The following is a 26,076-nucleotide window of genomic DNA, read 5'->3' as shown; positions in this document are numbered from 1 at the left end:
GCTGGGGGGGGGGGGCTATGTTGGCAGCCAGACGACGGCCTCTTCAACAGGATCTGGGCTCCCAGTATTCGTCCATGCAGGACGCTCTCCATCAGGTTATTCCTGAATCTTTGAGCGGTGGGGCTATATTGGCCGCGCAATCCAGTTTTGCTTGTTTTGGGTAGAACGACGTAGAATCTTAAAAAGAGTGGCTGAAATGTGGAAAGAGGAGAAACCAGTGAATACAATCATTACATACAGAAAGAACATATGGGACACTTTTTGGTTTCGTACATTGCATTAATGTAGGGATTAGTGCAGTGGATATAGTCAGGCCCCACACTAGAAAAAGGGTGCCTCTAAGCACACTTGAAAAGGAGCACCCATCCCCCAAAGAATTTACCAGCAACGGTTGAGGCTTGTCCTCTATTCTGGTTCTGAATGGGACGTTACTCCAGCAGACATTTACATTTTACGTCATTTAGCAGACGCTCTTATCCAGAGCGACTTACAAATTGGTGCATTCATCTTATAGCCAGTGGGATAACCACTTTACATTTTAGTCATTTAGCAGACGCTCTTATCCAGAGCGACTTACAGTTAGTGAATACATTTTTTATTTATTTTTTATACGGGCTCCCCATGGGAATCGAACCCACAACCCTGGCGTTGCAAACGCCATGCTCTACCAACTGAGCTACATCCCTGCCGGCCATTCCCTCCCCTACCCTGGACAACGCTAGGCCAATTGTGCGCCGCCCATGAGTCTCCCGGTCGCGGCCGGCTGCGACAGAGCCTGGATTCGAACCAGGATCTCTAGTGGCACAGTTAGCACTGCGATGCGGCGCCTTAGACCACTGCGCCACTCAGGAGCTCATTTACATTATATATATATATATATATATACACATTATATATTATTTTTTTGGGGGGTGGGGTAAGGATTACTTTATCCTATCCCAGGTATTCCTTAAAGAGGTGGGGTTTCAAGTGTCTCCGGAAGGTGGTGAGTGACTCCGCTGTCCTGGCGTCGTGAGGGAGCTTGTTCCACCATTGGGGAGTCCATTCACTGTCCACAGCAGGCACGTCTCCTATATCAACCTGACGTCCACAGCAAGCATGTCCCCTATTCCCCTAAGAACAGCCTCAATTCGTCGGGGCATGGACTCTACAAGGTGTCGAAAGCGTTCCACAGGGATGCTGGCCCATGTTTACTCCAATGCGTCCTCCAGTTGTGTCAAGTTGGCTGGATGTCCTTTGGGTGGTGGACCATTCTTGATACACAAGGGAAACTGTTGAGCGTGAAAAACACAGCAGTTTTGCAGTTCTTGACACAAACCTGGCACCTACTACCATACCCCGTTTAAAGGCACTTCAATCTTTTGTCTTGCCCATTCACCCTTTGAATGGCACACATACACAATCCATGTCTCAATTGTCTAAAGACATACAAACCCTTCTTCAACCCGTCTCCTCCCCTTCATCTACACTGATTGAAGTGGATTTAACAGGTGACATCAGTAAGGGATCATAGCTTTCACCTGGTCAGTCTATGACATGGAAAGAGCAGGTGTTCATAATGTTTTGTACACTGTGTTTAAAGTCAATTTATTCGTTTCTCAAGCATGTGGAAATTGTAGTTGGAAAGCACTTGAATCAAATTGAATACAGCGGAAAATAATGACCCCACTCCATTTTGAATAATAAGTAACGCTCAGTTCTGAGCATTCTTAGTCGTTTTGTTGTACTCAGCTATTCTTTGGCTTTGAGAGGAGGGCATTCACACAGATGCAGCGGATGACATGGACAGCCTATCCAGGAGAAAATTGACAAGCCTATCACATTTCATGAGAACAGCTAGCTACTATTCAAATCAAATGTTAGATAATCGTAAACACTTACCCCACTCCATTTTGTTCTGGTGTGCGTGGAATGCCACTGATGGGACCGCTGTATGCCTCAGGAAACGTCTCGTCACTTCCATCCTCTCTTAATAGTTCCCCGGTTTAATTTTTTTTTATATATATATATATTTTTTTTTTTTTAAATCGGTGCAAACTAGCTAATGTTACTGAGGAGTGTTATCTATATTCAGGGAAACTAGCCATACTTTTAAATTAGATTAGTCAATAGACGTTTGTGAAAGATTATAGCCGACCACTTCCATGGTTTCTTATTTCTAGTTTTTACAGCACACCCACAAACCATATTCGATATTAGGACAAGTAATTGTAGTCCGTCGATGTAAGTCTCATCACACTGGGGGAAAAAAGTATTTAGTCAGCCACCAATTGTGCAAGTTCTCCCACTTAAAAAGATGAGAGGCCTGTAATTTTCATCATAGGTACACGTCAACTATGACAGACAAAATGAGAGAAAAAAATCCAGAAAATCACATTGTAGGATTTTTTATGAATTTATTTGCAAATTATGGTGGAAAATAAGTATTTGGTCACCTACAAACAAGCAAGATTTCTGGCTCTCACAGACCTGTAACTTCTTCTTTAAGAGGCTCCTCTGTCCTCCACTCGTTACCTGTATTAATGGCACCTGTTTGAACTTGTTATCAGTATAAAAGACACCTGTCCACAACCTCAAACAGTCACACTCCAAACTCCACTATGGCCAAGACCAAAGAGCTGTCAAAGGACACCAGAAACAAAATTGTAGACCTGCACCAGGCTGGGAAGACTGAATCTGCAATAGGTAAGCAGCTTGGTTTGAAGAAATCAACTGTGGGAGCAATTATTAGGAAATGGAAGACATACAAGACCACTGATAATCTCCCTCGATCTGGGGCTCCACGCAAGATCTCACCCTGTGGGGCCAAAATGATCACAAGAACGGTGAGCAAAAATCCCAGAACCACATGGGGGGACCTAGTGAATGACCTGCAGAGAGCTGGGACCAAAGTAACAAAGCCTACCATCAGTAACACACTACGCCGCCAGGGACTCAAATCCTGCAGTGCCAGACGTGTCCCCCTGCTTAAGCCAGTACATGTCCAGGCCCGTCTGAAGTTTGCTAGAGTGCATTTGGATGATCCAGAAGAGGATTGGGAGAATGTCATATGGTCAGATGAAACCAAAATATAACTTTTTGGTAAAAACTCAACTTGTCATGTTTGGAGGACAAAGAATGCCGAGTTGCATCCAAAGAACACCATACCTACTGTGAAGCATGGGGGTGGAAACATCATGCTTTGGGGCTGTTTTTCTGCAAAGGGACCAGGACGACTGATCCGTGTAAAGGAAAGAATGAATGGGGCCATGTATCGTGAGATTTTGAGTGAAAACCTCCTTCCATCAGCAAGGGCATTGAAGATGAAATGTGGCTGGGTCTTTCAGCATGACAATGATCCCAAACACACCGCCTGGGCAACGAAGGAGTGGCTTCGTAAGAAGCATTTCAAGGTCCTGGAGTGGCCTAGCCAGTCTCCAGATCTCAACCCCATAGAAAATCTTTGGAGGGAGTTGAAAGTCCGTGTTGCCCAGCGACAGCCCCAAAACATCACTGCTCTAGAGGAGATCTGCATGGAGGAATGGGCCAAAATACCAGCAACAGTGTGTGAAAACCTTGTGAAGACTTACAGAAAACGTTTGACCTGTGTCATTGCCAACAAAGGGAATATAACAAAGTATTGAGAAACTTTTGTTATTGACCAAATACTTATTTTCCACCATAATTTGCAAATCAATTAATTAAAAATCCTACAATGTGATTTTCTGGGAAAAAAAATCTCATTTTGTCTGTCATAGTTGACGTGTACCTATGATGAAAATTACAGGCCTCTCTCATCTTTTTAAGTGGGAGAACTTGCACAATTGGTGGCTGACTAAATACTTTTTTCCCCCCCACTGTAGCTACGTGGACTAGCTAGACACTTGCTAACGTAAGTTTGCTAAAAGCTTGAAAATACTTCCAGCAGTGTCAATCTTCACAGTCATGGCTGCGAGGTAAAAATCTTGCTTTGGACGAGCAATGGCAGTCTGTTGATGTCCTCTTCCCACACTTATCTTACTTGATATCTAGCAAACACGTTCCAAAATGCCGCTGTCCCAACTAGCCAGCTGTGTTGACACTCGCGCACAGCCTATCCTTGCGCCCACTGTCACAGCGGATGAATGAAATGCATTGTTCTGAGAAAATAGTTACATTTCCTAAATAATTTTCAAACAACTGATGTTATAAATCAAAAATATAATGTCATATATACTTAGAATAAAAAAGAGGGGGAGGTGGTATCCATGAGTTCATCTGACTCTAGGCAATTAGGAAATTACCCCAAATCACCGAAGTATCCCTTATAATCCTAACATTGTGATATCCCTGGAGGCTTGTAATGCCAGGGGAAGGTTCCACAGAATTCAGAGTTTCGCTTGAGCCAACCTTCAGCACTTCATGATTAAGCAAAACATGGGGTGAACTGAAAGTTGATTAAACAACTCAAGCAGAATGTTCATGTGACTCACAATATGTTTTATATACTATGAGCTCATTTTCTTTCTTAAATAAACTTCTGGTTTCACAAAACAAGAAACTCATGAAAATCAACACTGTGGACCAGCCTCTCCTCTCCTGGCTGAGACTAGTCACTGAAGGGGTTAAAAGTTTAAATGATCAGTTGTTGAAATTCCTTGGCAACAATTCCTGTGGGGCTTCTCTGAGCAGCTTCACTCCTGAGTGAATCCCCTCCCCCCCTATCCTCCCTCCCCCTCCTTCCTCTAGGGCCCCAAACTCAACATCAGACAACTGCTCTTTTAAAAACGCCACAGGCTGCCCGTGTCCCGGCCGTGATCGGGAGTCCCATAGGGCGGCGCACAATCGGCCCAGCGTCGTCCGGGTTAGGGGAGGGTTTGGCCAGGGTAGGCCGTCATTGTAAATAAGAATTTGTTCTTAACTGACTTGCCTAGTTAAATAAAAAAAGGTTAAATAAAAATAAAAATGTTGCTAATGCCGAGCTATCCCCGTCTGCCCCACCTCTCTGTCCCTCCCATCCCCCTCCTTTCCCCCCTCCCGTCCCGCATTCTCTCACACCGCTAGGTTCCACAGTCTACCCCTTCACCCCCTGCTTGCATGGTGAGTTAGAGTAGAGAGCAGAGAAGTGGAGAAGGCCAGCAAAGAGAGGGGCAGGCTGGGGCTGACTGGATAAAAGAAAGCTGTGTTCCCTGCCCAGCCTCCCTGCCCAGCCTCCCTGGCCAGCCTCCCTGGCCAGCCTCCCTGGCCAGCCACCACAAGGGATGGGCTTTCTCCTGTTGCCCTGAGCGTAGGAGGGGCCTGGAGCTCTGGACAAGAACCATACAGGCTAAATGTGTGACTGGGCTGACATTGACCAGCCAGCTACCTGCAGCTGTGGACCAGACCAGAGTCAGTCCTCAGAACATCAAAGCATCAGAGCCCTGGTTGGATTTGTAGAGGATGACAGTTTGTTGAAGGCCACAGCAATTTTGAAACATCAAACACTGCAATTTTGTATCTATTTTTGCACAGTGAGTCCACATAGGAAATTTGGACCAAGATTAAATTACAAGCCATAGTAGATATAAGGAGGATTGGAGTAGTTTTCGTCATCTCATCCTGTCTCTTGGGTAATTTGTCGGCAAAAAGCACAAATAATTTAGATGAATTATCAGTCAACTAGTAAATACAAGGTATATACCTACTTCCTGATAAATCATTACTCCATATACTTACAGAAACATTGAATAATGTATTACTACAAACACATTAGCCAGCTATCTTCTAAACTACACGTTTAGAAGGGAGAACCACACGTTTAGAAGAATGAACCACACGTTTATATTGTCTCAGCAGTGTTATGTCAGGGTTGTTATGTTGTCTCAGCAGTGTTATGTCAGGGTTGTTATTTACATTTTAGTCATTTAGCAGACGCTCTTATCCAGAGCGACTTACAGTTAGTGAGTGCATACATTATTTTTCATACTGGCCCCCTGTGGGAATCGAACCCACAACCCTGGCGTTGCAAACGCCATGCTCTATCAACTGAGCTACATCCCTGCCGGCCATTCCCTCCCCTACCCTGGACGACGCTGGGCCAATTGTGCGACGCCCCATTGGTCTCCCGGTCGCGGCAGTGTTATGTCAGGGTTGTTATGTTGTCTCAGCAGTGTTATGTCAGGGTTGTTATGTTGTCTCAGCAGTGTAAATAATGTGTGAAATTTGTTTTGATTTAGAATGGACCATTATCACGCACCAGTCTCGAAACAGGGGTAGGGGGAAAAAAAATACATGTCATCTATGCACTTAAAAATAGCGAATGGAGGACGCTTTTCCCGTGGTTCATTTTCATGCCAGCCAGGTAGGCTATCCTCCTGTTGTAAAGAGGAACATTAGGAAAGTTGAGAAATAAATATAGTAGGCCTAGCCTATAGAAAGCTGATGGGATCCTCTTTAACTGAGGCCATCAAAACTCTGTTCTCTCGCAATTGCATAGCCTATAGAAATGTTGCGCAACACAAGCTTCTCGGGAAGCGTTCGATTAGATTTGCAATGTCAGACACCGTGGTTGTACCAGGCAGATAGCAAGTTTGGCAGGCTACTAATGACCATCAGCAGCATCAGAGTTTGGAGAAGCCTAGTTACAGTGACTAAACGGTCACGTGGAATTTGACTGCCTTCACGACTCGTGACCGCCGGTGTGCCGGTAACGCGGTCACCGCAACAGCCCTAGTGGTAACCGAGTCCGAGTCCTTCAGCGTTTATTCATATTGGAAACTCTACTTGGATGGATTTTCTCCCCACAGAGAGAGCAGGAAACGTGGCGTGATGTAGTGACTTCCTCATCACTTCCTATTAGCCTAGTGAATGAGGTCCTGCACACGCCAAGCCAGCCAGCCAGCCAGCCAGTCCTGCCAGAGAGACAGCCAGCGAGTCAGTCAGTCAGCCAAGCAACCAACCAACCCCGCCAGCCCAACCACCAAGCCAGCCAGAGCCAGCCAATCAGCCACCCAGGGAGACAGGCAGGCAGAGGAGAGACAGACAGCAAGCCACACACACCACAAGAGAAGTGGGGATCTAAAACCTTAAGCAAGAAAGCAGCAAATCATTATCTAAGCCTAGCCTAAGCCAAGAGCCAGTCCTTCATCAGGATCCAATTTATTATTACTTCTATTATGTCCTGGTATAATTAGGAGGGCAAAGCTCCCTTAACCGGAGTTAATTTTAACTTGTAGCTTGAGTAGGAGACACTAGAGTGTAAACACCGTGCATTAGATTTCAGTGGTGGCCTTGACTATGACAGGGTCAAAGCCAGTATGCCCCTTACCAGCCACCCACCCACCACAACATGCTACAAAATGCTGGCCTACCACCAGCACCTCTAGGGTTACAGGCTAGAAAAACCACAGGGAACTAAAGTGACAACTGGAATGACAAAAACAAACCTATTTAGTATAAAAGAGCCAAACTACTCAAAAATACAGCTATGGCGTCGCCTCGTAGCCATAGTCTTTTGTGTGTGAACTGTAAATCCCTGCTGTGTAAAGAAAACAGTGCCAAACACATGCACCCCTCTCTTCCAACTGCATGGTGATTTACAGTTTCCTGCCAGTATGTGGGAGAGGCCTAATTGGTGTCTTTGTCTGCTAAACATGACAGTGTTCTGTGACCTGACTACGGGCCAGAGAGGAGGAGTCAGCCGGTCAGCCCCAGTGTTCTGTGACCTGACTACGGGCCAGAGAGGAGGAGTCAGCCGGTCAGCCCCAGTGTTCTGTGACCTGACTACGGGCCAGAGAGGAGGAGTCAGCCGGTCAGCCCCAGTGTGCTGTGACCTGACTACGGGCCAGAGAGGAGGAGTCAGCCCCAGTGTTCTGTGACCTGACTACGGGCCAGAGAGAAGGAGGAGGAGTCAGCCCCAGTGTTCTGTGACCTGACTACGGGCCAGAGAGGAGGAGTGCTGTGACCTGACTACGGGCCAGAGAGGAGGAGGAGGTGTGCTGTGACCTGACTACGGGCCAGAGAGGAGGAGGAGGTGTTCTGTGACCTGACTACGGGCCAGAGAGGAGGAGGAGGTGTTCTGTGACCTGACTACGGGCCAGAGAGGAGGAGGAGGAGTCAGCCCCAGTGTGCTGTGACCTGACTACGGGCCAGAGAGGAGGAGGAGGAGTCAGCCCCAGTGTTCTGTGACCTGACTACGGGCCAGAGAGGAGGAGTCAGCCCCAGTGTTCTGTGACCTGACTACGGGCCAGAGAGGAGGAGTCAGCCCCAGTGTTCTGTGACCTGACTACGGGCCAGAGAGAAGGAGGAGGAGTCAGCCCCAGTGTTCTGTGACCTGACTACGGGCCAGAGAGGAGGAGTCAGCCCCAGTGTTCTGTGACCTGACTACGGGCCAGAGAGAAGGAGGAGGAGTCAGCCCCAAAACCAGACAGCACAAACATCAAAGTACAGGAAGGAGAGATGTCTTGCTCAGGTGGAAAGGAACAGGTAAGGAAATCTGGCCATCATATTGGCGTCATGAAGAAGGCCACATTGTTTTTGATCAGCATAGTGTTGTTCTGTAACAGAGAGAGGAACCAAGAGCCAGACCATATAATGTTACTGTGCTAACCCCACCATGCCAGATAGGCAGATGTTCGAGCGTTTAAGTCTCTCTCTCTAGGCAGTAGTCGATCAGCAGTTTTTCCCCATAGAATTAGAGTGGGATTTCTATGGTTCAACAACCTCCATCACAACCAAAGGATAAAATAGACACTACTCCATCAGACGCCCACAATATACCGGGCTACACCACACCTCACTGACCGGGCTACACCACACCTCACTGACCGGGCTACACCACACGGCCACGCCTCACTGACCGGGCTACACCACACCTCACTGACCGGGCTACACCAGACGGCCACACCTCACTGACCGGGCTACACCACACCTCACTGACCGGGCTACACCACACCTCACTGACCGGGCTACACCACACCTCACTGACCGGGCTACACCACGCCTCACTGACCGGGCTACACCACACGGCCACGCCTCACTGACCGGGCTACACCACACGGCCACGCCTCACTGACCGGGCTACACCACACGGCCACACCTCACTGACCGGGCTACACCACGCCTCACTGACCGGGCTACACCACACGGCCACGCCTCACTGACCGGGCTACACCACACGGCCACGCCTCACTGACCGGGCTACACCAGACGGCCACACCTCACTGACCGGGCTACACCACACCTCACTGACCGGGCTACACCACGCCTCACTGACCGGGCTACACCAGACGGCCACGCCTCACTGACCGGGCTACACCACACGGCCACGCCTCACTGACCGGGCTACACCAGACGGCCAAACCACACCACACCACACCACTGGGCAGCCAGGCACAGTTCACAGCCACAGTAGGGACAACCGTGCACTGGTGAGTAACAGTAACAGTTACATTAACAGTAACACCAGGGCGTCCCAGCTCAGCTCTATAGTGTTAATCAGAATACAGTAACACCAGGGCGTCCCAGCTCAGCTCTATAGTGTTAATCAGAATACAGTAACACCAGGGCGTCCCAGCTCAGCTCTATAGTGTTAATCAGAATACAGTAACACCAGGGCGTCCCAGCTCAGCTCTATAGTGTTAATCAGAATACAGTAACACCAGGGCGTCCCAGCTCAGCTCTATAGTGTTAATCAGAATACAGTAACACCAGGGCGTCCCAGCTCAGCTCTATAGTGTTAATCAGAATACAGTAACACCAGGGCGTCCCAGCTCAGCTCTATAGTGTTAATCAGAATACAGTAACACCAGGGCGTCCCAGCTCAGCTCTATAGTGTTAATCAGAATACAGTAACACCAGGGCGTCCCAGCTCAGCTCTATAGTGTTAATCAGAATACAGTAACACCAGGGCGTCCCAGCTCAGCTCTATAGTGTTAATCAGAATACAGTAACACCAGGGCGTCCCAGCTCAGCTCTATAGTGTTAATCAGAATACAGTAACACCAGGGCGTCCCAGCTCAGCTCTATAGTGTTAATCAGAATACAGTAACACCAGGGCGTCCCAGCTCAGCTCTATAGTGTTAATCAGAATACAGTAACACCAGGGCGTCCCAGCTCAGCTCTATAGTGTTAATCAGAATACAGTAACACCAGGGCGTCCCAGCTCAGCTCTATAGTGTTAATCAGAATACAGTAACACCAGGGCGTCCCAGCAGTAAGCGGTCTTAAAGGAGGAAGGGATTTGTGGACCAAAGCCATGTGGCAGCTGTCACCACCAGAGCCACACGCACAGGGTGGCCCAGGGAACTGGGGACAGAGACCTGGGGACAGAGACCAGTCTGCGGTTGTGCCTCTGCTACAGAATGCTTTCTCAAACTTGACAAAGAGGAAAGATGCACCCCTGGTCTCACTGTTGCAATGTGATTTTTCTGACCAACAGAAAGACATGCATTGCATTTTGATCTCCCCATATATGTAACAAACTACACGTTTTATTTATTTAATTATGACCATATAATGAAGCTGCATGGATCTGTTCTACAAATGGTATCCAACTTCCCCTCTGAAGATCAATTAAGAGTATTCAAGAACCATCATGACCGCAGCGTGAATTAGGTCTACGGTCAACTCACCTCCAAGTTGTAGAACTCCTGGGAGTCGTCCAGGCCCTGGACCCTGAGCTGTAGTCCCCTGCCTTGGCCCTTACCCCCTGTTCCCAAGGCATCACTGAGGCTCTGGCCCGGCTCCAAGGTACTGATCCCAGCGTTGAACTGGGCCCCCAGCCGGGTGCCAGGGGTCTGTATGGCCCTGTAGGAGCCCTCAATTTCACCCATGGCTGATGCTCTCCCCCTCACGCCAACCAGCCCACTGGGTCACTCACTCCTGTAGAGACAGACGTTCAGAACGGTTAAAGCAAGGACAATGTAAATAGAAAAGTTAAAACAAATCTGTTGTGCTGCAAAAGGAGGCAACTAATGTAAATAGGCTTCTAGAATCAAGGATCTTCTGGCCTCAGGATAAATCAGATCTCAGGCAGGTGGCATCTCTGCTTGACAACAAAGGATACAAGTATTTTGTATGTTTGTCGCAGTGGTCAAATCAACATGTCAAACTGTTTACCACTTAAGAGCGAAAGAATTGCCAGAAAAAATAATTGGCCAATGTTTATTAGGCTTGGGCGGTGTACATATATCGGGGTTTTTGGAAATTGCCACAGGATGGTTTTTCAACACCATCGAAACTATTTTATTATTTTTTTCCTTCTTTTTTATTTTTATACATTGAATATTTGTAGTTACTTTAAGTAAATACCTGCAGTTAACTTGTGCAATACATTAGGAGATAAAGATTGTGGCAGGTGAAATGCAGAACGCAATTGTTCATTATAAAGCTTACCGGTACTCCCCAGTCACGTGGTGTTTGTTTACAATCACACAATGAGGAGAGACCGGAGCCTTGTGAGTCACCCACTGTTGTGCAGCATGCACCAGGTGATCTAGTTACAGTATGGCATTCACAACTAAATGTTTGCCAGCTAGATATCTTAGAACTATTAAGTTAACCGTCTAAAATGTTAGCTTCTTCCAAAAATCAAGCTTCACTTGGTAGCCTAACAGCAGAGAATCCACTCATGGATCAAGAGCCTTGCTGTCTAATATTAGTTTTGTGCGTGCAGCAAACTGTGTAGCATTTTTGCAAATAGTTTAGGTCGGAGACTGTAAAATGTTCACACCGTGCTCGTTATCATTATGCATGTACTTGTTAGCATTGCTAACCTTCGGATTGCAGAGGCTAAAGGGGTCCGCATGCTTCCCAGCCGAAACAGTTCGGTAGAGTTTGTGCAGATATTATGACGACATAGTTAGACGTAAAATTGCGCGACTAAGATCTCTCCGGCAAAAACGTCAAAATGAATGACAGATTTCTTGAGTTATCTTAGATTAACTCTGACTACAGCATCTCAAAATTGACAAACGGTACCATTTCAGCTTTTTTCTAGTTTTTCAAGCGAAGGTCATTTAAAGGGAGTATGCGAGAACACACGTCCGGTTCAGCTAGCGGAGTTGGGCCAGGCTCCAGCCGAACTGAAGCATGCCGACAGCTTCAGTGGGGTTTGAAAATAGCGGCCCTTGTGTTCAGTGCCGGCATTACCGAATATCCCGGCATAGCACAAGGTCGGTTTGACAAACTGGATACGGCCCAAGCCTAATGTTTATATGATCCCCTTTCAAAACAGCTACATTTGTACCACATCTTGTCGGCATTCGCCTCTTATATCGCCATTGCTTGCCACAACTGAGCAAGAGACATTCAACGTTGACCCTCTTGTTGCGATTGTTGTGAGAGCAAGCTCTAAATCTGACAGAAATCCACTGCTTTCATACAGTAAATTAGCAGCTCGCCATAATTGTAAATATTTTAATTTTTTTTAGAATTACCTTGTAATGTCTTACTTGTCCTTTTATGGTGAATAAAAAGTTAAGCTCAAAACGTTGTCAGATATGTTCTGGTATTATACGAGCTGGCTGGCCAGCTAACGTTAGATAGCTACGTTAGCTAACAAGCTAACATAGCTAACGCAAACAAACACGTTGTTTAGAGAAAGTTTCTTTTAGTTTCCTGGCTTGCTAGACTGACATAGCTTTCTTAAATACATTTTTAAAACAGATTGGTTTTTTGGTGCAGAAAATAGAGCATGTAACATTACTATTTGGATCAGGCTGCTGCGATGTCATGCAGACTGCCATTTATGTGTGTATACCTTTTCATAAAGACAAGGACAAGTTTGATGTCAGACAACAATAGGATGTTAATGATTTTGTTAATGTGTGCCAAAGAGGTTAAGGTGTAAGGTGTCGTTTATACTGCGTGGTTGGCAGGACTTTTAAATACATTACCGCAATCACGACTAGGTTGATTGCAGGAAATAAAAGTACATGCTTTGTCGCCAGTAATACCTATCAGATACAAAGAAAAAGGTTGAGGTATCAGGGTTCTGTGTTAAATATGTTTAAAGGCCCAGTGCAGTCAAAAACATGATTTTCCTGTGTTTTATTTATATTTCCACACTATGAGGTTGGAATAATACTGTGAAATTGATGATAATGTCCTTTTAGTGTAAGAACTGTTTGAAAAGATCGCCTGAAATTTCAGCCTGTTTTGGTGGGATGGAGTTTTGGCCTGCCTGGTGAAGTCACCAGGCAGTAAATTAGTTAGAAGACCAATAAGAAAGAGAGTTCCAAACCACTTGCCAATAACGGCTAGTTTTCCGTTTTCCGAAGGTTGAGGTATTTCTGGATGACTCATACAAAAACCCCACACAAAATCAAAGGTCATATCTGGAATTGAGATAGCAATATTTGTTTTTCACTCAGTCTAATGAATTGGCTAAACACAGCCTCTTGATGTCGGAAAAACAAAGGGGAAATTACTACTTTCACCTTCACAAACATTCATCACACAGTGACAAGTGCGTTGGAGGTACCAATGAGGCATGGTTAGGATAACTTACAATCTTATCATGGCCTGCCCTGATTTACGATTTGCCCTCTAGAATGGAACAAACCAATTCCTTCTCAAACTTCTGTAGAAAATGCATTGGCTTTACTCAGTAGATTGCTCACAATAATATCCGAAAGGAATTGAGAAAATTGAACTTGAGACATGACTAATTGGACCCATAGTCCATTAAAATAACATCAAATTGATTAGAAATTTACATTTACATTTAAGTAATTTAGCAGACGCTCTTATCCAGAGCGACTAGTGTAGACATTTTTAATATTGTAAATGGCTATTGTAGCTGGAAACCGCTGATTTTTTATGGAATATCTACATAGGCGTACAGAGGCCCATTATCAGCAACCATCAGTCCTGTGTTCCAATGGCACGTTGTGTTTGCTAATCCAAGTTTATCATTTAAAAAAAGGCTAATTGATCATTAGAAAACCCTTTTGCAATTATGTTAGCACAGCTGAAAACTGTTGTGCTGATTAAAGAAGCAATAAAACTGGCCTTCTTGCGACTAGTTGAGTATCTGGAGCATCAGCAATTGTGGGTTCGATTACAGGCTCAAAATGGCCAGAAACAAAGAACTTTCTGAAACGTGTCAGTCTATTTGTGTTCTGAGAAATGAAGGCTATTCCATGCGAGAAATTACCAAGAAACTGAAGATCTCGTACAACGCTGTGTACTACTCCCTTCACAGAACAGCGCAAACTGGCTCTAACCAGAATAGAAAGAGGAGTGGGAGGCCCCGGTGCACAACTGAGCAAGAGGACAAACACATTAGAGTGTCTAGTTTGAGACACAGACGCCTCACAGGTCTTCAACTGGCAGCTTCATTAAATAGTACCCGCAAAACACCAGTCTCAACGTCAACAGTGAAGAGGCGACTCCGGGATGCTGACCTTCTAGGCAGAGTTGCAAAGAAAAAGCCATATCTCAGACTGGCCAATAAAAATAAAAGATTAAGATGGGCAAAACACAGACACTGGACAGAGGAAAATTTGAAAAAAGTAGTACGGACAGACTAATCAACGTTTGAGGTGTTCGGATCACAAAGAAGAACATTTGTGAGACGCAGACAAAATAAAAAGATGCTGGAGGAGTGCTTGATGCCATCTGTCAAGCATGGTGGAGGCAATGTGATGGTCTGTGGGTGCTTTGGTGGTGGTAAAGTGGGAGATTTGTACAGGCTAAAAGGGATCTTGAAGAAGGAAGGCTATCACTCCATTTTGCAACGCCATGCCATACCCTGTGGACGGCGCTTGATTGGAGCCAATTTCCTCCTACAACAGGACAATGACACAAAGCACAGCTCTAAACTATGCAGGAACTGTTTAGGGAAGAAGCAGTCAGCTGGTATTCTGTCTATAATGGAGAGGCCAGCACAGTCACCGGATCTCAACCCTATTGAGCTGTTGTGGGAGCAGCTTGACCGTATGGTACGTAAGAAGTGCCCATCAAGCCAATCCAACTTGTGGGAGGTGCTTCAGGAAGCATGGGGTGAAATCTCTTCAGATTACCTCAACAAACTGACAACTTGAATGCCCAAGGTCTGCAAGGCCGTAATTGCTGCAAATTGAAGATTCTTTGACAAAAGCAAAGTTTGAAGGAAAGTTATTATTTCAATTAAAAATCATTATTTCTAACCTTGTCAATGACTACATCTCCTATTCATTTTGCTATATTTCCTATTGAAACTAATTTCATGTATGTTTTCATGGAAAACAAGGACATTTCTAAGTGAGCCCAAACTTTTGAACGGTAGTGTAAATGTATTAATATTGAAAAATATAAACATGAATATTGAATATATTCCAATTGTAATTGATTTAGCTCATTTTAAAATTATATTGTTGAACATAATATACTCTACGGGCATATCAAAGTTTCAGAGTGGGATCTGACACCATCACTGGTATTACCAGGTTGTAGAGCTAGTTACGTTTGCTCTGACTCAGTACATTTATTAGCTAGCCAGCTAACTAGCGATTAGCAGTAGCGGCTAACACGATTTAGGGCCAACTTGCTAAGAAAATACAAACTAGCTGTTTGCTGATATAAGAAACACAAACTAATAGTGTAATTATAACACTAATGGATTTATATTAAGAAGCAAAGTAAAAACAGCATCATTGGCCATGGAGACTGAACGCAAGTGTCTCGGTCGACGAAAAAGAAATGCGTTCCTTGAGTGACGGGGGGCGGGGCTGGGTCTGTGTGGAAAGCGGCATGGGGAGAGAGAGAGATGACTCAAGTAGCTGAGTAAACTATAAAAATTGACATTACACACGGCATATCACATTTAACAAACCAAACATTCAAATACCATGATAGAAGATAGTGGAAAAAACAAACCGGTATGTGCATCAATACCGGTATATCGTAAAATAAGGTATACCACCCACTCCTAGCAGTAAAGCAACAGCGTGACTTTAGATCATTAGAACGCATTCGCCAAAAGCCACAAAATACACCTGAATGGATTTCCGCAAATATGTAAATACCGTAGAGTACTCTTACATTTGGGAACTTTACAGTCCTATTGATCAAACAACCATGAGAAGGTTAGGCTCTCTCCCTCAGTTACGCACATGAACAAGATCAACAACTAATGCAAGCCAGAGCGAGATGTTAAAATCTAACGAGGGAACATTAGATAAACCCTCAGCTTGCCTGCCAATGCATGCTTGTCCCAACCCACGTTCTGACAACTGAATGGGAACTTGCCTGACTGCCCACCTATTTGATCGATGCCAAATACATTTGAGTGACAACAACGGGTGCGTTTGTAAACTGCCTCCAGTGTATCAGTGTGTGCTCTGGGTCGTTCGTAAAATCACAGCGTTGTCAGATTGTCTGTTAGTAAATTCAGAGCGTTTCACTGTCTGAGCTCTGGCAGGGGAGTATGGTTGATCTTCACAACGCAGTCAAGTACCCAAACTAACTGGCTGAAGTTGGCTAGCTTGCTAGCTACTTCCAGACACAAATGAGAGAACACCTCACTCTGACCATTTTACTCAACTTAGCAGAGGTGGTTAGGCTGTTTTCATGTTATCTCGTGACGAACTGTGCTGCTGACAACAATTGTCTTATTTTTTTTTTGCCAACTTTTACTGACACCGGTCATATTCAGCGGGTGTTGAGCGTTCCTAAATTCATCAGTTATTCTGCGCTCTGGCACACTCAGAAGAGAGTGCTCTGAAAATCGGAGTAGCCAGAGTGACTTTCTGAACGCAAGAGATGAACAACTGTTATCCAGTTAGCATAAGTTCAGCATAGCTAGCTAGCAAAGCAATTCACAATTTTTGCTAGCTAACCAAATGACACCTGCATCTCTAGCTGTAGCCACACAAAAAACGATATGAGGGGAAAAGTCGGTCACTCACCCACTCCTCCATTTTTTTTTCTTTTATTTCACCTTTATTTAACCAGGTAAACCAGTTGAGAACAAGTTCTCATTTACAACTGCGACCTGGCCAAGATAAAGCAAAGCAGGCGTTGACATGACATCTGGGCCAGCTGTGATTTACAACCTGATAGCAATATTTTTTGGACTACCAAGAAATGTATTGGTGAATTATATTATTCATGCATTGAACTGCATCCATATATTCTGCCAACAATGTCTTACTGTAAGTCATGGAATTTTGAGTCAAAAAGAACCTATTTTTAAAACCTCTTATAGCGGGTGCGTTCGTAAATTCGCTCTGGCTATCTACTCCGATTTCAGAGCACACGTAATTAAATTGTTGCCAGCAGCACAGTTGCAGTCACCAACGCTCTGGATAACATAAAAACAGCTCTACTAGGGCGAGTAAATGGTCAGTGAGGTGTTCTCTCATTTGTGTCTGGAAGTAGCTTGGGTGCTTGACTGCCAGTGTAAGGGGCAGAACGCTTGGATCAACCCTACTCCTCGGCCAGAGTGCGCTCTGAACTTACGAACGGACAATCTGACAACGCTCTGAATTTACGAACGCCCAGAGCGCACTCTGGCACTCCAAATTGAATTTACGAACACACCCAAATTTGTATTGTAGCATAAACTGGGAATTTAATATTTTTTACTGATATGATTGTCTGTTTCATATCTGCAAAGTAGTTAAAATGCTGTCAGTTCCACGTTAAAGGAGGCCTGGGTAAGGCCAAAACGTAATAATATACCAACTTTGATTAATTATTTTCCAATTATGCTTTTAGATACAAATGTCAAATATGTCAACAATACTTACTCCAAAAGGTCTATTCTATGGATTCCATTTCGTGAAAATCCCCAAAATAATTGTATTATTTTGTCTGGGTTTCGTGAGGAATCAGTCATAACTGTAAGTCGCTCTGGATAAGAGCGTCTGCTAAATGACTAAGATGTAAAATAAGTCTAGCCGAATTGATTTGGTTAATCAATCAATATCTCCTTTACCAAGGAACCCGGACTGTCATTCAGGCAGTAATCAATCAATATCTCCTTTACCAAAGAACCCGGACTGTCATTCAGGCAGTAATCAATCAATATCTCCTTTACCAAGGAACCCGGACTGTCATCCAGGCAGTAATCAATCAATATCTCCTTTACCAAGGAACCCGGACTGTCATTCAGGCAGTAATCAATCAATATCTCCTTTACCAAGGAACCCGGACTGTCATTCAGGCAGTAATCAATCAATATCTCCTTTACCAAGGAACCCGGACTGTCATTCAAGCAGTTGAGAGTTGATTTCTGATATGAGAAAAGTTTGAACTGAAATAGAACTATTATGGTTTACAGTCTCAGTCCATTAAAATTACAACATAATATTTTAAGATGAAAAGTATCACTTAAAAAGTTATATAAAAACAGTTTTCCCCCCATTCCTTTTGTTTTATATTTTAGTGGCATTCTATTTCTGATTTAATTATTTCTGCTGAGGTATTTTTGTGGGAAGGCATAGGGTTGGTTTGCAGAGAGGCTTGGCACTCTTGAGTCTCAAACTCTAACCCACATCTCAGTCAGAACACGTCGACACAATGTAGTAGGCTACCTCGCCCCTGTCTGTGTAGGACTTTGGCCTTTGCCTAACATTGTTTTGACAATACATCTTTATGCAATTGATTAACTACGTGTTGGCTATGAATAACACAATGGTGCATGAATGAAGTCAAGATCTGAGCTTCTGTGAAAAGAAATGCAACAGGTCGTAGTGAGTGAGTAAGAGGCTCCTCCGCCTGCGGCCTCGCAACATGGTTACTCTTCAGTCAGTTTGCTTCAGTGGTTCAATGCGTTGCGTTGCAGATTAACTCAAAACCGTGTTTGCATTGCCTATATTTCTAAGCGTTTACATTTTTAGCATATTGGATTCCTCATCAATTCTACATGTTGCACCCAGGAGAACCCCTGGCCGACCCCCACGCCGATAAATGCTACTTTCATTTGGTCCAACGTAGGACCGGACATTTTAAGTGCAAAACGATTTCATTGGACATCGTGGTCGATAAAATAATGCACATATGTATTAAAACATGAATGAAAATGATTAGCGTTTGCCTACGTATGCTACAGAGTATATCCGATGGGAAAGTTCAACAAATGAACTTATAGTTAGCTGCTGCTTTTGCAATCAAAGTTAATTATAGTGTAGCCATATTGAGATTGTTGTGATAACACAAGTTAAAATAAACTAAGAAACAATCGAGGGCCTCGAAAACATTGGCATTTAGTAACTGTTTATGTTATAACTTATGCAGAAAGAAAACTACGTTAACGTTATACCGACGAGAAGCCTACATAAAATAACATGCATTCCCCACTGATTGAGTTACTTAGTATCTTTCTCTAGTGCATTTGATAAATTACTGTTTCAAAAAAAGTAACAACAGTAAATTACAACAATAAATCCGTAAAAAAAATAGATAGTACCTTCTGTCCTTCGTCTTGAAATACTGGAACTCCAATAATGAATACGATCTACTTGGTCGGTCTTCGGGAAAAGCTCGCAGCCACAAGACACTTTGTCATTGGGCAGAACACAACTAATTCGCCCTCCTATTGGTTCAGATTGCATCTGATAGGTCCCTTACGATTGGTGAATATGGGAATTTATGGAATTACCATATAAATCTTGATTGGATGAAAAATCACCAAGGAAGTTATTGTAATTGGTTAATCTGAAATATAGACTATTATAAGAAATATTGCAATTATTAATCAAATCAATTTCATACGTTGTAGTTTATTTTCATAAATAATTAAATTGCAGAAGGTTATAATGAAATACTGTCATATGTCAGTTCAATCATCTTAGAATAAATAACATAACGTGTATGAACAGAATAAGAATAAACAGTTAGGTCCAGAGTAAATGAATAGCTGAACATTATCAACTGACTGAAACGCATCAAGACAGTGGCTGGTTATATCTCGATTGCATCCCAAATGGCAACCTTTTCCCTATATAGTGCACTACTTTTTGACAAGAGCCCTATTGGCCGTATTGGCCCTGATCAGAAGTAGTGCACCGTGCAGTGTTCTCCAACCCTGTTCCTGGAGAGCTACCCTCCTGTAGGTTTTAACTCCAACCCTGTTCCTGGAGAGCTACCCTCCTGTAGGTTTTTTGCTCCAACCCTGTTCCTGGAGAGCTACCCTCCTGTAGGTTTTAACTCCAACCCTGTTCCTGGAGAGCTACCCTCCTGTAGGTTTTAACTCCAACCCTGTTCATGGAGAGCTACCCTCCTGTAGGTTTTAACTCCAACCCTGTTCCTGGAGAGCTACCCTCCTGTAGGTTTTAACTCCAACCCTGTTCCTGGAGAGCTACCCTCCTGTAGGTTTTAACTCTAACCCTGTTCATGGAGAGCTACCCTCCTGTAGGTTTTTTGCTCCAACCCTGTTCCTGGAGAGCTACCCTCCTGTAGGTTTTAACTCCAACCCTGTTCCTGGAGAGCTACCCTCCTGTAGGTTTTAACTCCAACCCTGTTCCTGGAGAGCTACCCTCCTGTAGGTTTTAACTCCAACCCTGTTCCTGGAGAGCTACCCTCCTGTAGGTTTTAACTCCAACCCTGTTCCTGGAGAGCTACCCTCCTGTAGGTTTTTTGCTCCAACCCTGTTCCTGGAGAGCTACCCTCCTGTAGGTTTTTTGCTCCAACCCTGTTCCTGGAGAGCTACCCTCCTGTAGGTTTTAACTCCAACCCTGTTCCTGGAGAGCTACCCTCCTGTAGGTTTTTTGCTCCAACCCTGTTCCTGGAGAGCTACCCTCCTGTAGGTTTTAACTCCAACCCTGTTCCTGGAGAGCTACCCTCCTGTAGGTTTTAACTCCAACCCTGTTCCTGGAGAGCTACCCTCCTGTAGGTTTTAACTCCAACCCTGTTCCTGGAGAGCTACCCTCCTGTAGGTTTTAACTCCAACCCTGTTCCTGGAGAGATACCCTCCTGTAGGTTTTAACTCCAACCCTGTTCCTGGAGAGATACCCTCCTGTAGGTTTTAACTCCAACCCTGTTCCTGGAGAGCTACCCTCCTGTAGGTTTTAACTCCAACCCTGTTCCTGGAGAGCTACCCTCCTGTAGGTTTTAACTCCAACCCTGTTCCTGGAGAGCTACCCTCCTGTAGGTTTTAACTCCAACCCTGTTCCTGGAGAGCTACCCTCCTGTAGGTTTTAACTCCAACCCTGTTCCTGGAGAGCTACCCTCCTGTAGGTTTTAACTCCAACCCTGTTCCTGGAGAGCTACCCTCCTGTAGGTTTTAACTCCAACCCTGTTCCTGGAGAGCTACCCTCCTGTAGGTTTTAACTCCAACCCTGTTCCTGGAGAGCTACCCTCCTGTAGGTTTTAACTCCAACCCTGTTCCTGGAGAGATACCCTCCTGTAGGTTTTAACTCCAACCCTGTTCCTGGAGAGCTACCCTCCTGTAGGTTTTAACTCCAACCCTGTTCCTGGAGAGATACCCTCCTGTAGGTTTTAACTCCAACCCTGTTCCTGGAGAGCTACCCTCCTGTAGGTTTTAACTCCAACCCTGTTCCTGGAGAGCTACCCTCCTGTAGGTTTTAACTCCAACCCTGTTCCTGGAGAGCTACCCTCCTGTAGGTTTTAACTCCAACCCTGTTCATGGAGAGCTACCCTCCTGTAGGTTTTAACTCCAACCCTGTTCCTGGAGAGCTACCCTCCTGTAGGTTTTTTGCTCCAACCCTGTTCCTGGAGAGCTACCCTCCTGTAGGTTTTAACTCCAACCCTGTTCCTGGAGAGCTACCCTCCTGTAGGTTTTAACTCCAACCCTGTTCCTGGAGAGCTACCCTCCTGTAGGTTTTAACTCCAACCCTGTTCCTGGAGAGCTACCCTCCTGTAGGTTTTAACTCCAACCCTGTTCCTGGAGAGCTACCCTCCTGTAGGTTTTTTGCTCCAACCCTGTTCCTGGAGAGCTACCCTCCTGTAGGTTTTAACTCCAACCCTGTTCCTGGAGAGCTACCCTCCTGTAGGTTTTAACTCCAACCCTGTTCCTGGAGAGCTACCCTCCTGTAGGTTTTAACTCCAACCCTGTTCCTGGAGAGCTACCCTCCTGTAGGTTTTAACTCCAACCCTGTTCCTGGAGAGCTACCCTCCTGTAGGTTTTAACTCCAACCCTGTTCCTGGAGAGCTACCCTCCTGTAGGTTTTAACTCCAACCCTGTTCCTGGAGAGCTACCCTCCTGTAGGTTTTAACTCCAACCCTGTTCATGGAGAGCTACCCTCCTGTAGGTTTTTTGCTCCAACCCTGTTGTAAGTAACCTTACAACTGGTTTATCAGTTTATCAACCAGCTAATTATTAGAATCAGGTGTGCTAGATTAGGGTTGGAGTGAAAACCAACAGGACATTTGCTCTCCAGGAACAGGGTTGGTAAGCCCTATCTATCTAAGGCAGGGTTCTTCAATTCCGGTCCTGGAGGGCCGAAACACTTCTGTTTTTTTTATTTCTACCTGGTAGTTAATTGCACTCACCTGGTATCCCAGGTCTGAATTAGCCCCTGATTAGAAGGAGAGGATGAAAAACAGAGGTATTTCGGCCCTCCAGTACCGGAATTGAAGAACCCTGATCTAAGGGATGGATATGGTGTCATTTGGGATGCAGGCCTCCTTTAGAAAGAGCTTCCTATCTGAAGCAGGCAGTTGCCTGGGGAACAGTGTTTCGTCGGTTCAGCATGCGGTTGGCAGTCAGTAGGACATGGTAGCGCTGCCTGAGATGTCTTCTCTGGATGTACTCATTGGTGACCTGCACCACACAGTAACCCGGGAAAACCAGCCCCGCTCACCGTCCACGAGTCTTCTGCCCTCTAGGAAACCTGGGATAGCGAGACATGTTGTTCGTGGGGGTATGAAGATGGACTTCCTAGACATGATACAAGCAGTATCATTAAACTATAAAATCACATTGATTCATAATCCCTTTTTACCTCCACAGGAAATTGTCCCAAAGTGCTTTACAGTAACCCGGCCTATATATCCTATACACCAAAGGGCAAACAGAAGCACAGTGGCAAGGAAAAACTCCCTAGAATGAAGAATCCTTGAGAGGAACTATCATAGAATTAGGAATTAGAATACTAGAATGGTCATGACTCCTTATGATGGTCCAAAAGTCAGCCACGTTGGTCAGGGAGTTGGTCAACTATGGTTTGCCAGTGCTGTGATAAGATATTTTGTGAAACAATGAATGTGAAGAATGTATCTTCACTATATGTGTATTAGCTAGCTAGCCAGCCAGTTTTAGAGGAATGATTCCATTCATTTTTTTTGTCGAATTAACTGCCAATATGACAACACTCCGTTCAAACAATGCAGTCAATCCACAGCAATACACTGGCTAAAGTCAGTTGATGATAGGACTTAGACAAGAAAACTAAATTTGAGAAATTATAGTCTGTTTACATATATTTTAGAGGCTATTTACAGAAAATTGGTATACAACCCGTATAAACTGTATTTATAATTATACGTCAATATTTTAGGTTGACTTTAATTTTCATTACACAATTTCTGATACATCACATGCCTGTCTTTTATTGTCCTGCATAAGTAAAAGCAGGAAATGCATCATTTATACCCAGGGACGGCCTGTTCAATAGGGCGATATGGGCGACGCACTGCCAAACGGGAAAAGGAAGGGATTTTTTTTCTAATCAATTATATCACGGCAACAGTAGTTATCAGTGTTGTAATCTGATCTGACTGCCACTAAATGTCAAATCAGGCTAAAGTCGTGCTTCAAATGGCCCCGCCCGTTTTTGGGCGATTTCAGTCAGGTTGAAAATCGCCCAGAAGTCTCTCATAGCCTGTCATGTAAAATCTATTTTTTTCAAATTTCAAAGCTTTCAATACATTCTCTATGGGTGTCTGTGGGCTTGCACTTACGCGCTTTCGTCATACGTGACGTAACCATGAACGTAACTAAGCAAATAGCGGCTAGCAGCGTCTCTGTTGCGACCTGCAATGTGGCGTTATTTTATGTTTTTAATTTGTACACTTAGTGGCGTTATTTTATGTTTTTAATTTGTACACTTAGTTTACAAACATTCTGCCAACCATGGATTTCCAGTGGTGGGTTTTGGACTGATCTTGTTGATCGTGTACATACCCGCTACGAACGGACTAAATAATGAAAACGTTGCTGGCAGCGGAATCCAATACAGCTGGGAGACTTGGCTGGATGACAGAGTCCCGGACAGAGAAGTGGAGCCGGCCGGCTTCACCCTGGTCGGAGCGGACCTCGATCTGACAGTCACAGGGAAAATCGATCCTGGTAAGAGAGCGACTCTGTACCCCCGAGCCCCGACATTGAACTGCTTTCTGTGTCACTGCGACCTTACTATCTGCCCCGTGAGTTCCCCCAATTGTTTGTTACCGTTGTGTACTGTTGATAATCACAAGTTTACTGGAGAACTGAGACCAAGTAGAGACTTTGGACAGGGTGGATATGGTATAATAAAGGCAGTTTATTCAGAGGTAAAGATATCTGGAATCGCGTGCACGGACTCGTTCGTCAAACTCTTAGGGAGCTATCTGAAGAGAGCCCCGAAAACATTGTGTGCTGACATTTTATACAATAAATGATGTAGGTTGAATCTAGTAGTTCTGATCTTCTGATTGGTCCTGATGAGTTGGGCGAGGTCCCCTCCACTGTTGCATTGGCTCTGAGTCGGGTTCTCTGTCTTCAAATGTTCAGCCTAAAGAGAGGGGATTTTTGTGTGTGTGTGTGTGTGTGTTTAACAGTGATGATGTGTGTGTGTGTGTGTGTTTAACAGTGATGATGTGTGTGTGTGTGTGTGTTATCAGTGATGATGTGTGTGTGTGTGTGTGTGTGTCCTCAGAGCAAGAACTCGTGAGTTGGAAGAACTGAGAGACCTATGGCGTGGGTGTTGTCCTTGGCCACCTGCTGACAAGGCTGACAAGATAGGACTCTTTTGTCCATTGTTATAGGATAGGAACAGCATTGATTGAAAACAAACGCCCAACACAAAATGGGTCATGCACAAGATTTTAGTCAGACCAAGCTATAACATTATATATTTACTACGACAGTACATTCAACCAAAAGCTAATATAACAAAGGCATCAGAGATTATTTATAATCTGTCACAGAAACTGGAATCCATCTCCCCAGATCAGTCAATAAATGCTTCTGGTATTGACTTATATGCTGCCCCTGTCTTCATGTTGTTGCTGGACATATATTTTTTAAAATGTGTGTAGGTCACCTAAATCATCAGAAAAATTGCCCCTCCTGAGAATTTTTTCAGGAGCCGCCACTGTTTATACCTTTACTGCCCTTCAATCCAATTAGACCGGTTTTGGATTTCTCCCTGACCAAGATGGCTGCCATTTTCAACCCGTTCTGTCACGTTGAGGGTTTATGCCATAGACCATCTAGTAATTTAATAGGATCACTATGTGAACTAGACTCAGCAGGGTGGCCCCGTCATCCTCCTCTGGCTGTACCCGGTAAAGTAGTAGTACCTGAGTGAAGAACACTGTCATGATTTTCTGGTCCACATAACCTACCATCAGCAGTTCTCTGTATAACATTGATGGTGTCACGCAGCGATCGACTCTGCTCTCCTGGCTGCTGTGCTAGGTAGACCTCAGTGCATCGTACCTGAGGACAGTCTGAGACGGGGCAACATGTTTACGGTTCTAAATATGTGTGTTTGTAAATGTGCATTACACCTTATAATATGTGTTGTTGTTGTTTTGACTTATTCGTTTTAAAGATAATCATGAATGAATAAACAGAAGTCCCATTGAGGACGCCTAAAGAACCTGAATAATCCACACTAAATCTCTGCAGTATATCATTGAGTACTCTGACCTCTAGTGGCAAGAAGAGAAACAACAGGGCCTTTGAGATAATCTGACAGTACAGTAGGCCTGTGCAATTTCCATTTTGAGGCAACGACACTATCATGGTCCAATCCAATTTATTCCTGAGTTATCTGTTGGTAGGAAGATAAGGACCTTCAATGACACTCACCACATTCTTCATATAGTACTTCCATCCCATCCTCAACTAAAAAGGGCACTAAAACCTTTTCTCTACTGATAAGCACTGGCGCTACCAACAACAAAGCTAGGAGCACCAAACATGATTTAGCACTAGAAAATGAGCTGTGCTTTATAGTCTATGGTACTCAGACGCTGCGGTGC

General features: G+C 44.6%; 1 protein-coding gene across 1 annotated transcript in view; it reads right to left on the bottom strand.

Moving 5' to 3' along the window:
• The window catches only part of LOC311130515 (FERM, ARHGEF and pleckstrin domain-containing protein 2-like), an 84,727-nt gene extending 65,314 nt beyond the window's left edge, over positions 1-19,413 (bottom strand). Inside the window, exons 1-2 of the mRNA XM_084163274.1 lie at positions 19,334-19,413; positions 10,569-10,818 (exon numbers count right to left, since the gene is read on the bottom strand). Coding sequence (XP_084019400.1) covers positions 10,569-10,769 — 201 coding nt within the window. The 5' untranslated portion in view covers positions 10,770-10,818; positions 19,334-19,413. The remainder of the gene's footprint in view (positions 1-10,568; positions 10,819-19,333) is intronic.
• Between the last annotated feature and the right edge of the window lie 6,663 nt (positions 19,414-26,076).

The sequence above is a fragment of the Coregonus lavaretus genome (assembly GCF_964263955.1).
Source record: "Coregonus lavaretus genome assembly, chromosome: 6".
NCBI classification, from domain to species: Eukaryota; Metazoa; Chordata; class Actinopteri; order Salmoniformes; family Salmonidae; genus Coregonus; species Coregonus lavaretus.
This window is presented reverse-complemented; position numbering and strand designations above follow the sequence as displayed.